General features: G+C 37.9%; 2 protein-coding genes across 2 annotated transcripts; both read left to right on the top strand.

The window, feature by feature from the left end:
* Nucleotides 1–2,235: 2,235 nt before the first annotated feature.
* Nucleotides 2,236–2,697, top strand: LOC110894309 (uncharacterized mitochondrial protein AtMg00820-like). The gene has a single exon (XM_022141514.1). The coding sequence runs from the start codon at nt 2,236–2,238 to the stop codon at nt 2,695–2,697; it is 462 nt and encodes a 153-aa protein (XP_021997206.1).
* Nucleotides 2,698–2,711: 14 nt separating this feature from the next.
* On the top strand, nt 2,712–3,899 carry LOC110894317 (uncharacterized mitochondrial protein AtMg00810-like). Its single transcript, XM_022141528.1, has one exon. The coding sequence runs from the start codon at nt 2,712–2,714 to the stop codon at nt 3,897–3,899; it is 1,188 nt and encodes a 395-aa protein (XP_021997220.1).
* The last annotated feature ends 10,638 nt before the right edge of the window (nt 3,900–14,537 follow it).

The following is a 14,537-nucleotide window of genomic DNA, read 5'->3' on the forward strand; positions in this document are numbered from 1 at the left end:
GCAATGCTTCAGTTGAACGTATCCAGTCTCTGCGTGATTCTCTTCGTCAGTTAACTAAAGGTGCATCCTCTGTTACGGATTTTTCTCGCCGTTTTAAGCCTATTTGTGAACAACTTGATGCAATCGGACACCCGGTTGCTCATATCGACAAACTTCATTGGTTTTTGTGGGCTCGGACCCTCTTTTGAGGTTTTCTCTACCGCCTTACGTGCGACCAAGCTGGCTCCTCTATTTCGGGATCTTGTTGCTCAAGCAGAAAGTCATGAATTATTTTACAGTCCCTTCATGGCACTGTCACCCCACCAACTGCGCTTACTTCCCAGAAACGGCGTGACTTTGGTCGGGGCCGTGTCTCCTCTTCTCATGGTGGTTCTCTCGTGGTTCCTTTACTAAGGGTCGTGGCAGCAATCGTCGCCCACCTCACTGCCAACTTTGCCGTACCAACGGCCACTATGCATCGGCTTATCCGAATCTTCATACATATGCAACTCAGGCTCCTTCGCTGGATGATTCTTTAGCCAAGGCATTCCATGCCTAGTGCCATGTCACTGCTGATACTCCAGACTGGACAGGTGATTCTGGAGCTTCTAATCATATGGCCCCGAATGAGGATGTCTTCATCATTCTAGTCCTTACAAAGGTAATAATAAAGTTGTTTTTGGAGATGGTAAGCAACTTCCCATTACTCACATGGGGTCATATAATCTTTGCCATAATATTAAGCTACGTAATGTGCTTGTTGATCCTAATTTTACCAAGAAATTATTATCTATAAGCAAGTTGACTGCTGATCATCCTGTTGATGTATTGTTCTCTCAACATTATTTTCATATACAGGATCTGTTGACAAAACAGGTCCTCGCTAAAGGAATATGTGCTGATGGACTTTATGTGCTTAAGGATGGCCCGCGAGCTTTTGTTGCTGATGTCTCCAATAAAGCATCTTTTCAGTTATGGCATGCACGTTTAGGACACGTTTCTTTTGATGTGATTTCTGTCTTGAACAAGTTTGGTTTTTTTTCTGTTACATCTTTGTTGCCTAAACCTACTATTTGTGCTTCTTGTCAACTTGCTTAGGGACAACGTCTACTTTTATTTCTAATGAAAAAGGTGCTTCTTTTCCATTAGATTTGGTTCATTGTGATTTGTGGGGACCTGTCCCTATTACCTCTTCTGATGGCTTTCGCTATTACGTTATTTTTGTGGATGATTACTCTAGGTTTACGTGGTTTTACCCACTTAAAACTAAGACCGGATTTTATTGGGTCCTGCCTGCATTTATTAAACTTGTTCAAACACAATGTTCGCCAAAAATCAAGGTTTTTTCAGAGTGATGGTGGTATCGAGTTTGTTAATCACACAGTTCGTCAAATCTTTGAGGACAATGGAACTTTTCATCGATACTCTTGCCCATACACACCTCAACAAAATGGGCGTGCTGAGCGGAAACACCGCCATATTATTGAAATAGGTCTTGCCATGTTGTTTAATGCTTATGTTCTGACTCATTTTTGGGTCGGTGCCTTCACCTCGGTGACTTATATTATTAACCAGGTGCCATCTTCTTTATTAGAGAACAAGTCTCCATTTGAAGTTTTATTTAATCAGGTGCCTCAATACTCCAACTTTCGGGTCTATGGTTGCCTCGTTTTTCCTTATTTACGAGACTATGCAAAGCATAAATTAGAACCATGAAGCCTCCCATGTGTCTTCATTGGCTACAATACTGTTCATAAAGGTTTTCGCTGTCTCGATCCAGCCACTAATTAAATCTATATTTCGTGCCATGCTCGCTTCAATGAAACTTCTTTTCCATTTGAAGGTACTGTTAACAAACTAGACTTGCAAAAATTAGCCATTACTACTTTCTGTGATGAAAATTCCTACTCCACTCCATCCCATTTACTATCACAAAAACCATCCACCCCAAGCCCAACTACAACCAACCCTAATAACTTTGGCCCATCCCACGTTTGCCCACTTTGTACCTCTCCTGACCCACCTTTGCCAACCGTTCTACCAGGCCCAACACCCATCCCAACCACCACCTCAAATTCCCAGGCCCATCCTTCGAGCCCAACCCACTTATCTGAGCCTTCTTCGCCTTTACAACCTGAGCCCACTACCGAGTCTACTGGACCATCCTCTCCTTCACCCGAACCAGCCCTTATGCCCGAACCCATCCTTGATCCACTACCACCCGTGGCCCACCTCTTACCCTCAAACTCACACCCCATGACAACACGAGCAAAATCAGGAATTTTCAAACCAAAGTATACCACTGATATTGCTTCTCTCAATTCTTATGCTTTGCATGTTGCCTTATCATCTAATAGTGAACCCCGTGGTTTTAAATCTACGGCTAAAGACCCAAAATGGATAGCAGCAATGGTTGACGAAATCAACGCCTTACAACATAATAACACATGGATGTTAGTTCCACGCCCATCTTCAACGAATATCGTTGGATCTAAATGGGTGTTTCGCACTAAATATCACTCTTATGAGACCGTTGAACGGTATAAGGCACGACTGGTGGCTCAAGGTTTCACTCAACTCCCAGGGATAGACTACTCGTATACTTTTAGTCCTGTCGTTAAAGCTTCCACTATCCGCATTGTGCTCTCACTAGCAGTACTTAATAACTGGAAGTTGCATCAACTTGATGTTAAGAATGCTTTCCTAAATCGAATCTGAATGAAACTGTGTTTATGGAGCAACCACCTGGATTTGTGGATTCTAAATATCCAAACTATGTTTGTAAGTTATCCAAGGCCCTCTATGGTCTTAAAGAGGCTCCGCATGCTTGGTTCCAACGTTTAAGCACGTTTCTTATCTCTTATGGTTTTTCTTGCAGTCATGCGGACACATCTCTCTTTGTTTTCCGCAAAGAGTCTCACATTATGTATTTGCTCGTCTATGTTGACGATCTTATACTTACGGGAAATAATGACACTGCCATCACTACCTTTATTTCTCATCTTCATCATGAGTTTGCCATCAAATACCATGGGGATCTTAATTATTTTCTGGGCCTCGAAGTTCTCTATACTCACACTGGTCTTTTTCTAACTCAAGCAAAGTATGCGGCCGATATTCTTCTTCACGCACAGTTACTTGAAGCTAAACCAGTCAGCACTCCCCTTGCTCCACATGAGTCGTTTTCAGCAAATGGTGTTCCTTATTCGGATCCTACTCTTTATCGTTCCTTGCTTGGTGCTTTGTGGTATTTGACTATTACTAGGCCGGATATATCTTATGCTGTAAATCAGCTCTCACAGTTTCTTCATCATCCGACTGTCGATCACTTTCGGGCAGTCAAACGTCTTTTACGGTATGTCAAAGATACCATATCCTTTGGCTTGACCTATAGTCGTCCTCATTCGCCCTCTATCATTGGGTACTCTGATGCTGATTGGGCTCATTGTCTTGATACACGTCGCTCCACATATGGCTACTCTATTTTTCTTGGTGGAAATCTGGTCTTTTGGAGTGCTAAGAAGCAACCTACTGTATCCCGATCCAGTTGTGAGTTTGAGTATCAGGCAATGGCAAACACTGCTGCTGAATTGGTTTGGATTACGCATCTTTTAAGGGAACTCCATGCGCTGCCACCTGATCGTCCTACATTGCTATGTGATAATAAGAGTGCTTTATTCATGACTCAAAATCCAGTGTCCCATAAGCGTGCTAAACACATTGATTTGGATTATCACTTTATTCGTGAATTGGTCAATTCTGGCAAACTATATACCAAATTTGTTCCAACCAATCTACAGGTGGCTGATATTTTTACCAAGAGTCTCCAGCGCGCTCAGTTTGAAGTTTTTCGTGACAAGTTACGGCTTGGACCACCACCATTTCGATTGAAGGGTGGTATTAGCAGAAAAGATTTATAATCTTTGTAATTATTCTATTTATCTTGTTTATTTTTCATTTGATTTAGTCTCCTTAATTATAGGAGAATTCTTTGTAACTTTTATTATAACTACACACTCAAATCCCTCAATTATTCGTTAAGCTTGATCTTTGTAGGATCGTTCGCAGACCTAAACGAGTCGTTCAGAAGATTTTGATCTGAATCAAAGGCGGAATTCGATGAAATGGACTTGATAACAGCTTGATTCACTTTAAATGTCTCTTGTATTGATTTAATAGTATTACAGCACCTGGAGACAATTTGGCAGAGCTTCGCTACCAAATTCCAATCGTTACAAATGACAAACCATGCTCTGATATATATAGACACGGGTATTTCGTACGAAATGACTTTAGTTCATTTCGTACGAAATGGATTTCTCCATTTCGTGCAAAATGGTCTTTGGCCATTTCGTGCGAAATAGTTATCACACACACAAACCTAATTTCTAGCCTATCGACCACTGTTTTATCCTATCTGGTTACAAGACTCGATACAAGACGAAGTTAACAGACATTAATGCACCAACAGACTCCCCCGTGGATGTTGACGAAGTCTTTGGCATCGAGTCTTCGATAATCTTCAGTCTTGATCTATCTTCTCTCTCTTTCCAAACTGTCTAACATTGTAAGCATCCATCAATCTTTATATTTTTTCTCTTTCAAAATTACTTCCTTCAGGCTCCCCCTTTCTTTAAGCTTCCGTGCTTTTGGGATCGACACCTGGCTTTCCGGTTACAAGCTCCCCCTTGCTTCGAGCTCGTCTTCAGACTCCCCCTAAGACTCGGCTGTCGGGATCGTAATCTGGAATCACATCTGCAACACTTAAACGTTTATAAGTAGCAACGTCTTGATCATTCAATTTTCCAAAAATCGTAATCTGGCTCAATTCAACTTTCTAAAACACTTCTCCTATCAACAATCTTCATAGATTTGGCAGTATTTAAGAATCCAATATCGAAAACTGACTCTTTTACAGATTTATTAACAATATAAAAATCCAACTTCCTTACAGTTAATCATCCAAGTCCAACTTAATGACCTAGGAGATATCACAAACTGTTTTTGATTTTTGATATTAAAACTTCAAGTTTTAAATTAATGAACTTGATTTATTTTCAGAAACACAATCAGCATACTAGATTTTGAAACTCAGCATCCCAAACATCCGGTTGTCGAAAATAAAGTGAAATCAAAATCTTTTTGTATTTTTCTGAAATATAAAGCAGTAAAGAAATATTTACAAACATATTTACAGACAATATTTTTGTTTGAGTTCGTGTCAGAGGATCATATCGGTTTATGACAAATCACTAGCACCATTGAGCTTTAAACACTTTAAGTTCTAAACAATTCACTTAGATTGTCAATATACTGATCCACTTAAATTTTCACTCAAACTTCAATTGATTCGAGATACGAGATTAGTGTTTTAATAACTTTAAATTTATTCGAGGGTCCCACCTCAGAATATACTCCCGTATCAAAATTCCCTAGATTCAGTCTTACAGGTGAGTATACCAATCTGATATCTGTATCTGGGTTAGTGCGAGACCTTGAGAGCTCAGGTATGAACTTCCATTCAGTCAAAGAGATGAAGGCTCGACTTTAGGTGTGTTCCCTTTAGGGAATCTTTTCTTCAACTGCAATTGATTCATATATTTTGATATTTTCTCAATTTTGTGCAGAGGGTAAGCTTTTAAAGCGCATAAAGTATTATACGAGGTTTAGGCCATTGCTTCCTCAAAATCAGAAGACCAGGTATAATACCCCATATATCAAACAATATAAAGACCTAGTATCTCAGAATCAGGCAATCTCTCAAACAAGATTTCGGGGGTTACCCATATATCTGAGAGATGTTCCCCACGAGATAAGTAAAGTATTTGATATTTAGGTTTATATCTTGAAAATAATCTACTAAGCGTGTAAAAACCTACTGGCATATCATCAATGAGACCGTTTATCACATTAAACTTTCATTTCTTTAGCGTACTGTGATTGTCTACTGATGTAGTATCATTTCCTATTTTTACAGAAAAACTCTTTTTCATTTTCTCATGTTTTTGGATTTTAGATTTTATCATGTTTTTGGATTTTTCAAATTTACAAATGTTTTTGTATTTTCTGAAATATTCTTACCCCCCCTAAAATGCAAAACCATCTAAAGAAAATTTAACAAACCGACACTGATAGCTTTGTCTCGCCATCCATTTTCTGCTTCACATGCTCTGTTTTGCAAAAAATATAATGTACCCCCATGATTTACAACACATTGATATTTTACAGTTTGAAAACCGTTTTTCAATCTTGCGAAATTAATCATGTTTGTTCCGCCGTGAGGGTTTGGGCATATTCAAGTAACATATTTTTGAAATTTTTGACAAATTTAAAAACAAACATATTTTTGATTTTTCAATTTTTGACAAAATAAAAACATATTTTTGGTTTTTTTTAAAATTTTTCAATTTTTTAGGGTTTTTGAAATATTGTTTATTTATGTACAGAAATCAAACAAACTCTCTGTTTAACCAAACCAGGGGCCAGCAGCCTCCTCTTCTTGTGCCAGGCTGCTCTGACACTCCTCTTGACATATAGTTTTCTTTGGAAGCACCTGCACATATACACTTACTCAATTACTTGAACAAATTAACCCAGGTCTGTTGGACCTTAGGCATTTCTACACAATATGCATCATTTAACTTCGGAAAATCTTTGTCATTTTGAACAAAGACTTTTTCAATTTTCACTTCAACTTTTTCATCATTTGCCGAAGTCATTTGTTTCTTAACAGACCATGATTGACCTTTTGGAGTACCTCTTTTGTAAAAATGTGACTCTTTTTGAATATTTTGATTTTGAACAACATTTGGTTTCCAAAACTATTGAGGTTTTGTCATATCAACTGTTGTTTGCCAACTTTGCGTTGTTCTGAATCTGGGTGTGTGAGAATTCCAGGTCTGTCTTGAATCGAATCTATTTGGATTTGATTTCCAAGTTTGATTTGAAGCAAACTTGTTTGTATTGTACCTCCAAGTTTGTTTCTGATCTGATCAAATCTGGTTGGCCTTTATCTCACATCCTCAGATTTCTGTTTTTCAACAACATTTTCAGAATTCTTTTTCGACTCAACATCAACAAATTTCAGATTTTGACACTTGTGTGCAAGATGTCCAGTTTGATCACATTTGAAACATGTTCTCTTGGACACATCTTTGACCTGTGGTTGTTGCTTTTCCTTTTGAGCATAGAACTCTTCATTAGACTGTCGTCTAAACTGGAGTTATTTCTCTTCTTCGGAACTTGTTCCGTGAACAAAATTCATCTTTGCTTGATAATTTGTTTTTTCATTTTTATTCCAACTTTGTTTCTTCTTATAACCCAAACAGCCTTCATCTTTTTCTTCTTGAAACGAGGTTTGTTATAAAAAATATTATGATCTTTTCCAGCAAACTTTGAAATCTCAGACTTTTCAATCTCAACCATCTTGAAAACTTTATCCATCTTTTCTGAAATCACATTCTGAATCGGGAATACAACATCTAAGAATAATTTGTCCGATCCAATCATGGTATAAACCAATCCTTTTGAATCTTCATTCAAATTTTTCTCAGAATTAGAGTTTTTCAGATATTCTTCATGAAAACTACCTTCATTTCCATCCTGTGATTCAGATTTACCTGTACCAACTGACTCTTCTTTCAACACACTTTCAACAACCTTACCTACCACCTCTGAATCACTAGAATCATCTGATTTGGAATAGGGTACGTCAATGTTATCTGGCAATTGATCTACCATGTTGAAAGCTTTTTCGACCTTTTCATCATCATAAAATGCAAACTTTTCTGGTGGTGGAACTTGATGAAACTCTGAGCCAATGCCCTTTTTGTTTTGCTCAGATTCTTTACCATCCGGTTTTATGTTGAAAATTCTTTCAAGCACATATGATGACGCATGATAAATTTTTAACTTGTTGTTATCCTGTTCTAAATCAGCAATCTGACGTTTTAGCTTAGCAACATCCTCAATGTAAGAATTTACAACTTGTTGCTTTATTTCATACTGTCGCTTAAACGTATCAGTTGTTTCAGAACAGTATCTCAGTCTTGATTGAACAAGTTTCATTTGACTTTTCACATCTTCGTATGACTTTTTAGTAATATGATAAGCCAGTTTTATTAAATCGTATTCTTTTTTCATTTCTTGACATGCAATTTCTTTTTGTGAACATTCTTCTGTTATTTTTGGAATTTTTCTTTCAAAATCTCATTTTCTTTTTCTAAATTTTTACATTTTTGTGTTATATTTTCATTATTATCTTCTAAAATCTTTTCGTTTTCTAACATTTCTTTGTACTTTTCTTTGAAAACTTCTTCGATTTTAGTGAATTCAAGATCTCTTGTTCTGAATTTTTCATCTTTTTCTATACAAGCACTGCACGTTTCCATGCATTTCTTGCACTGTTCAATAGTTTCAATTAAGACCAGAATCAGATTTTACCTTAGTGATTGGCACCTTGGTGTTTGCTTCCGTCTGCTTCTGATCAGCTTCACTCTTCTTCTTATCACCAGCATCAACACCAACATTACCAGTAACTAAACTCTCATTTTTCATTTTTTCTTCTTCTTTCTTCTTCATCTCATTAAACTGTTGTTCTTCAGTAACAGCTTTCTCAACCTTTTCTAACTTCACATCAGCTTTTTCTTTCACTTCTTCCACTTTCACAGCTTTGACTTTGACTTCCTCAGCGATCTTCTTCAACTCTTCTACCATACCCTCAACATTCTATTTCATTCTTTCTTCATCCCTCTTCCTCAAACTTGATATCATGACATCTCTTATGAGTTTTTCCAGCCTTTTCACATATGTTTTATCTCTTTCAGCATTTGAATAGTATTCGACGGATCGAGGAATTACTAAAAGAACATCATCATAGATTATGTCCTTCTTGGGAACAACAGGTTCACCATTTTTGTTGACATAGCACTCTCGCTTCTTGTCCCATCTTTTATAGCTGACAGCATCTTCATACTCTTATTGCATTTCATCAATTCTGTTTCCATCAATGCTTCTTTCTCTGTATGTTTTCTCATTCAGAATCTCTTCTCTGGTTTTCTCTTTGATTTCAGCAACAAAGCATAATGTTTGCTCTTTGAAATAGTTTTGCTATGAGCTGTACTTCGATTATCAACACGATCTTCTTCTGGAAGAATTTGACCCCAATCATATCCTTCATCATCATGGATTATAGCACATGCTCTTGACTTCTCTTTGGGATTGTTTTCAATCATCTTTGGCTCTTCTTTGCTACGGTGGTAAATTTCCTTTCGATAATAATCATCATTGAAAGGTTTCTCAGTTTCGTCAACTTCAGAGTTTTTACATTCTCTTTTGAAATGGCCTTTTTGTTTACAGCTGAAACATGTCACTTTGGATTTATCAAATCCCAGCTTTGTTGACGGACCACCTATTGACTGCTTCCCAGTAATCTCCGTATATCTCTGGGCTCTTCGAATGCAACTTGCTAGACACCATCGTATGTCAATGAGTTCCATTTCGGCTAGATCGATCTGGTCGTAATCTTCCTTTGTTAGCTCTGAGTTTCCAATTTTCCCAGACACTAAACATTCGTATGACTCTAACACAGGTGCCAGAAAACTCATTTGTTGCTTAGTTGCATTGATACTCATTGCCGGAGAATTTTTCAATTTAAGAGCGATGTTACAGAGAACTTCTTCTGATTCTTCGGAGTTTTCTTTTGGAAAAGACGAATGATATCCTGGATTGTAATTTGATGAACTTGTCTGAGGTTCTTTTATCTTCTCACCACTAAATGCTGTGTTTGGTGAATCACCAACTTTCACCGAGGGTATGTTTCCTTTTTTAATAAAGACCCACTCCAGTTCATGACTTTCAATTTTTTCTATCAAGACATCAAGAGAAATTGTATCATATAACAAATCATTTTTCAATATAAACACAAACGTTTGCCACTGATCAGCTCGTGGTAACGCTTCTCTGATTTTATCGATTATTTCTTCTCGAGTTTTAACAATTCCAAAACGATCAAGTTCAATTTTTAAATGACCAAATCTTTCTATCATTTGTCGAACTGATTCACCTTTCAAGCTATCAAACAAATCAAATTCTTTCTTTAATAAAGCAATTTTATTTTTCTTGATTTGTTTACCCCCCTCAGCTTTAACTCGTAAAGCTTCCCAAACAGATTTTGATGACCCGTCATGTTGTAGTAAAGCAAACATGTCATTTCTAAGTGATGATTGTATTAAAGTAATCATTCTCTGTTCAGCTGCAAATTCGGATTTGTCTTCTTTAGATAAGCTTTTGAGTGGGAGATCTTCTCCATTATCATTGACCGGCCTACTATAACCAAAGTCCAAACAGAACTAGCTCTCATGAGTGTAAGCTTTTGCCCAGTTGATGAAACGATCTTTCCACCAAGTGTAGTCTTCAATACTTTCGAGTGTTGGTGGTTTTGAATGTGTACCGTAGAAGTTATCATGTTTAGTGTTTACATTGATCGCTTTTGTTTTGGTTTTTGGTGTAACAGCTGAGGTTTCGGAAGACTCGGATGTAAACGCCTTGTAAAACGTGTTGTAAAATTCTTCAGCCATGATGTAAACTTCTTGAATTACCTGGAGACAAACAAACAAACAAAATCGTTTAAACACTTATCAATTATCTGAATTGAATTAGTACTCAGTTGGTGCGAAATGATCTTGATGTGAAATGGCTTCAAACGAAATGGATTCAAGCGAAACAACAACTTTCAAACGAAATGACGATTTCGTGCGAAATGATCAAACGAAATGACACTTTCCAGCGAAATGGCAACTTGACACAAAATGGAAATCTATTTCGTACGAAATGAAATTCACAAGATTGATTTCATGCGAAATGAAGTTCACAATGTTGAAGCCGTGCGAAATGACAATCAAAATGTTTATTCCTTGCGAAATAAACTTGTTCAATCTGTGCGAAATGATGCTGACATCATCATATCAGCCAAATTTTTGTCCAATTGATCCGGTTATAGGTTGATTTAACATCTGATACTTTCAAGGATTTGTAAAAACAGTATTTCGCGTGTAATATGTGAAATTCAATCCATTTTATCCGTAAAATCTTGTTAATTTTGAAAAAGAAGGTGTAGAAGTCAGAATTTCACCTGAAATCGCTAAGAACTCTTCCTCCTGAGCTCTGATACCACTTGTAGGATCGTTCGCAGACCTAAACGAGTCGTTCAGAAGAATTTTGATCCAAATCAAAGGTGGAATTCGATGAAACGGACTTTATAACAGCTTGATTCACTTTAAATGTCTCTTGTATTGATTTAATAGTATTACAGCACCTGGAGACAATTTGGCAGAGCTTCACTACCAAATTCCAATCGTTACAAAAGACAAACCATGCTCTGATATATATAGACATGCGTATTTCGTAGGAGATGACTTTAGTTCATTTAGTACGAAATGGATTTCTCCATTTCGTGCGAAATGGTCTTTGGCCATTTCGTGCGAAATAGTTATCACACACACAAACCTAATTTCTAGCCTATCAAGCATTGGTCTATCCTATCTGGTTACAAGACTCGATACAAGACGAAGTTAACAGACATTAATGCACCAACAATCTTAACCATCTCTACATACATAACACGGATATTTTGTTAATTGAGTAAAACATCCACCCTTTTGCTTATTAGATCCTACAAAGTAACGTGATATAAGATGAGACAACAGTTAACTATTAACAAAAGCACCCTTAGCACTATGATGGTTGTATTTTCTTTGACACCCTAATTGTTTCTTTCAGGTTTTACTTTCTGAGACACATAGCGAAACTTAATTGACCATAAACCCTAATGGTGTTCTTCTGTTCGTGTGGCTGTTTAATTTGGATGAACAAGGTTCATCCTTGTGGAAGTAGTAGGTGTTCTTGCGGGCGGATATAAATTGATGGTAAGGCTCATTTTTGTGGCTACAAACCGGGTTTAAAAGGTTTTGATGAATGGATTGGATTACCGAAATGGGGAAAGCATGTTTGGAAGTATCGGTGTACAATTTTAATTGAAACAAAATTGTATTCTATTTATTCTTAATTAATGTCTCATATTAATTATAAAGCGGAAGGGTGTACAAACAAAAACTGAAAAGACCCATCCATTGATCCACTTGCAATTCGTAATAACTATTAAACAACAATAGGGTGTTTTTCGAGAAACTAACCTTTGACGAAAAACTGAAGTTCACACCTTGAATCAACGAACCGTCACGCCAGCTGGGATCCCGAATCAACTCCTTGACCTATATCTTGAAACCCGAATACCAGAACACGTGACCCGAGAAATCCTTCATGGTTGAAAAGTTAACTAGGTTAAACCTTCTTGTCAAACATGGTCGACTATGGTCAACCACTCAACTGGGTCAAAAACCCGGTTTTCGACGGCTTTACAGTGGCAGGGTTATGAGACTGGGTAGCCAAAGAGGCCGGCGGGTAGCAGCGCCGATGCGGAGATGCTGGAGGCTGTCGGTGGTGGTTCCTGCGAGAGGGGGTTGCTGAACGTTGTGGAGATGGTGGTGACATTACCCGATAAATCCATCATGGTTGAAAAGTTAACTTGGTTAAGCCTTCTTGTCAAACATGGTCGACTATGGTCAACCGAGTCAAAAACCCAGTTTCTGACGGCTTTACAGAGGCGGGGTTATGCGACTAGGTGGCCAAAGAGGTCGGCGGGTAGCAGCGCTGATGCGGTAGTGCTGGAGGCTATCGGCGGTGGTTCCATCGAGAGGGGGTTGCTGAACGTTGTGGAGATGGTGGTGATTTAGGTTGTTTTTGGTAGGTTTTGTGCAACTTATAATCTTACCCAAGCCTTGGTATTTATACTAGTTATTAAGAAGTGTATCATAACACAAATATCTCACCTTATATTTACCTCATAAATATTAATATACATATTATTTATCTTCATATATAATACATAATTGTCTGGTACATTCTATTTATCTAATAAATAAAACATAAATATTATCCATTTAATTTAATTACTATTTAATTCTCTGGGTTAGGATCGTGTGAATAGCACTAGTCTAATTGAGAAACTTGAGAAGCATTCTGGACCACACATTTTTCCTTAAGCTTTTCGTAATATACACATATGTATAGTTTAAAACCGACTATATACATATGTGTATAATTCAAGATTTGGCTATATAAACATAGGTATATAGTCAATTTTAAACAATACATATGTGTATATTACGAAAAGCTTAGGGAAATGTGTGGTCCAGAATGTTTCTCAAGTTTCTCAATTAGGGTGGACTTCTCTTAGGTTCCCTACCCTTAATTCTCTTAGTTAAATAGACAACTAAATATTAGTAATCAACAATTTATTTCGTAAGACTAGAAGGTACGGAGAGGGTCATTCCCATGGGGATGGGCCGCCACGTAGGACGCCACATCCCCATCCCATATGGGATGGCCCTCCAAGCAATTTTAATGGGGTGGAGGATGGGGCCCTACACTATTTATAAAACAATTAAAAAATTATAATCAATTTGATTTTAGAGAGAGAGAGAGAGTGAGAGGAGAGAGAAATATGAAAGAGAAGGAAAGTGGGCTGGCGAGATCCTCCAAAAGCAGACAGAGAAGACGGGGACGAGCCAAGGGGGCGGTGTTCCGGGCGGCGCCTTACCTCGCCGTGCCTTAGCCGTCCCCCATACCTTCTAGTCTAAATGTTTCGCCAAACATGTAATCCATATTACCGTTAAATATCGCGCATTTGTGAACTATAATATTTAGAGGGCGGATACCGTACAAGAGGCAAAACACGTACGAAGTATACACGTCTTTTTCAGTCATCGATTCCCAAGATCTGCTACCAAAATAGTCATGTGAAGTTAGAGGAAATGCTCAATGACCTCTAAGCGGGTATTTCCGGGAATAGCTTGAAGCCCTCCAAAGATTAACCGCGGTTTTCACCAACCATTCTTAGATCCAGGGAGTAGCTATTATGGGTTTAGAATAAGATCTCATGGGGGCACCTCTCAAGACTCTATCTATCTAATTTAGGATTGTAATTTTTTATTTCTGCTTGTATTTTCCTTTGATGGTGGTAATAATAAATGTGTGAAAGAAGTTGAAAAAGCCAAAGGGACGTTGAAAAAGGGACCCCATGTATGTGAACTAGAACCATGCAAATCAGAGTCTGCAGCATGGGGCCGTGCCCACCTGGCACGCCCTCTTGCCCAATTGTCTGATGTCAAAAATTTTCTACCGAAAAGGTGGCACAGGCCGTGCCCACTCAGTACGCCTTAGTGTACACCATACTATAATTTTTCTGTTTAATTTTGTTATTGGCACTTTGGCCACGGGGAAGTGTCCACCTAGCACACCCCCGTGCTGCAGTAACCAGTAACCATAAAATTGTTATTTTTACCCACTCTTTGCACATTTAACCAAAACAAATCCTATTTGGGACACCTTGAGGACAATGTGTAATTTAAGTGTGGGGGATGTTAAAACCTTGAATCCTTTGTCCTAGAAACAAGCCCTACACAAAACTCGCCTTGGAAAACCGCTAATCACCCCAAACT

The sequence above is a fragment of the Helianthus annuus genome, chromosome 17, assembly GCF_002127325.2.
Source record: "Helianthus annuus cultivar XRQ/B chromosome 17, HanXRQr2.0-SUNRISE, whole genome shotgun sequence".
NCBI classification, from domain to species: Eukaryota; Viridiplantae; Streptophyta; class Magnoliopsida; order Asterales; family Asteraceae; genus Helianthus; species Helianthus annuus.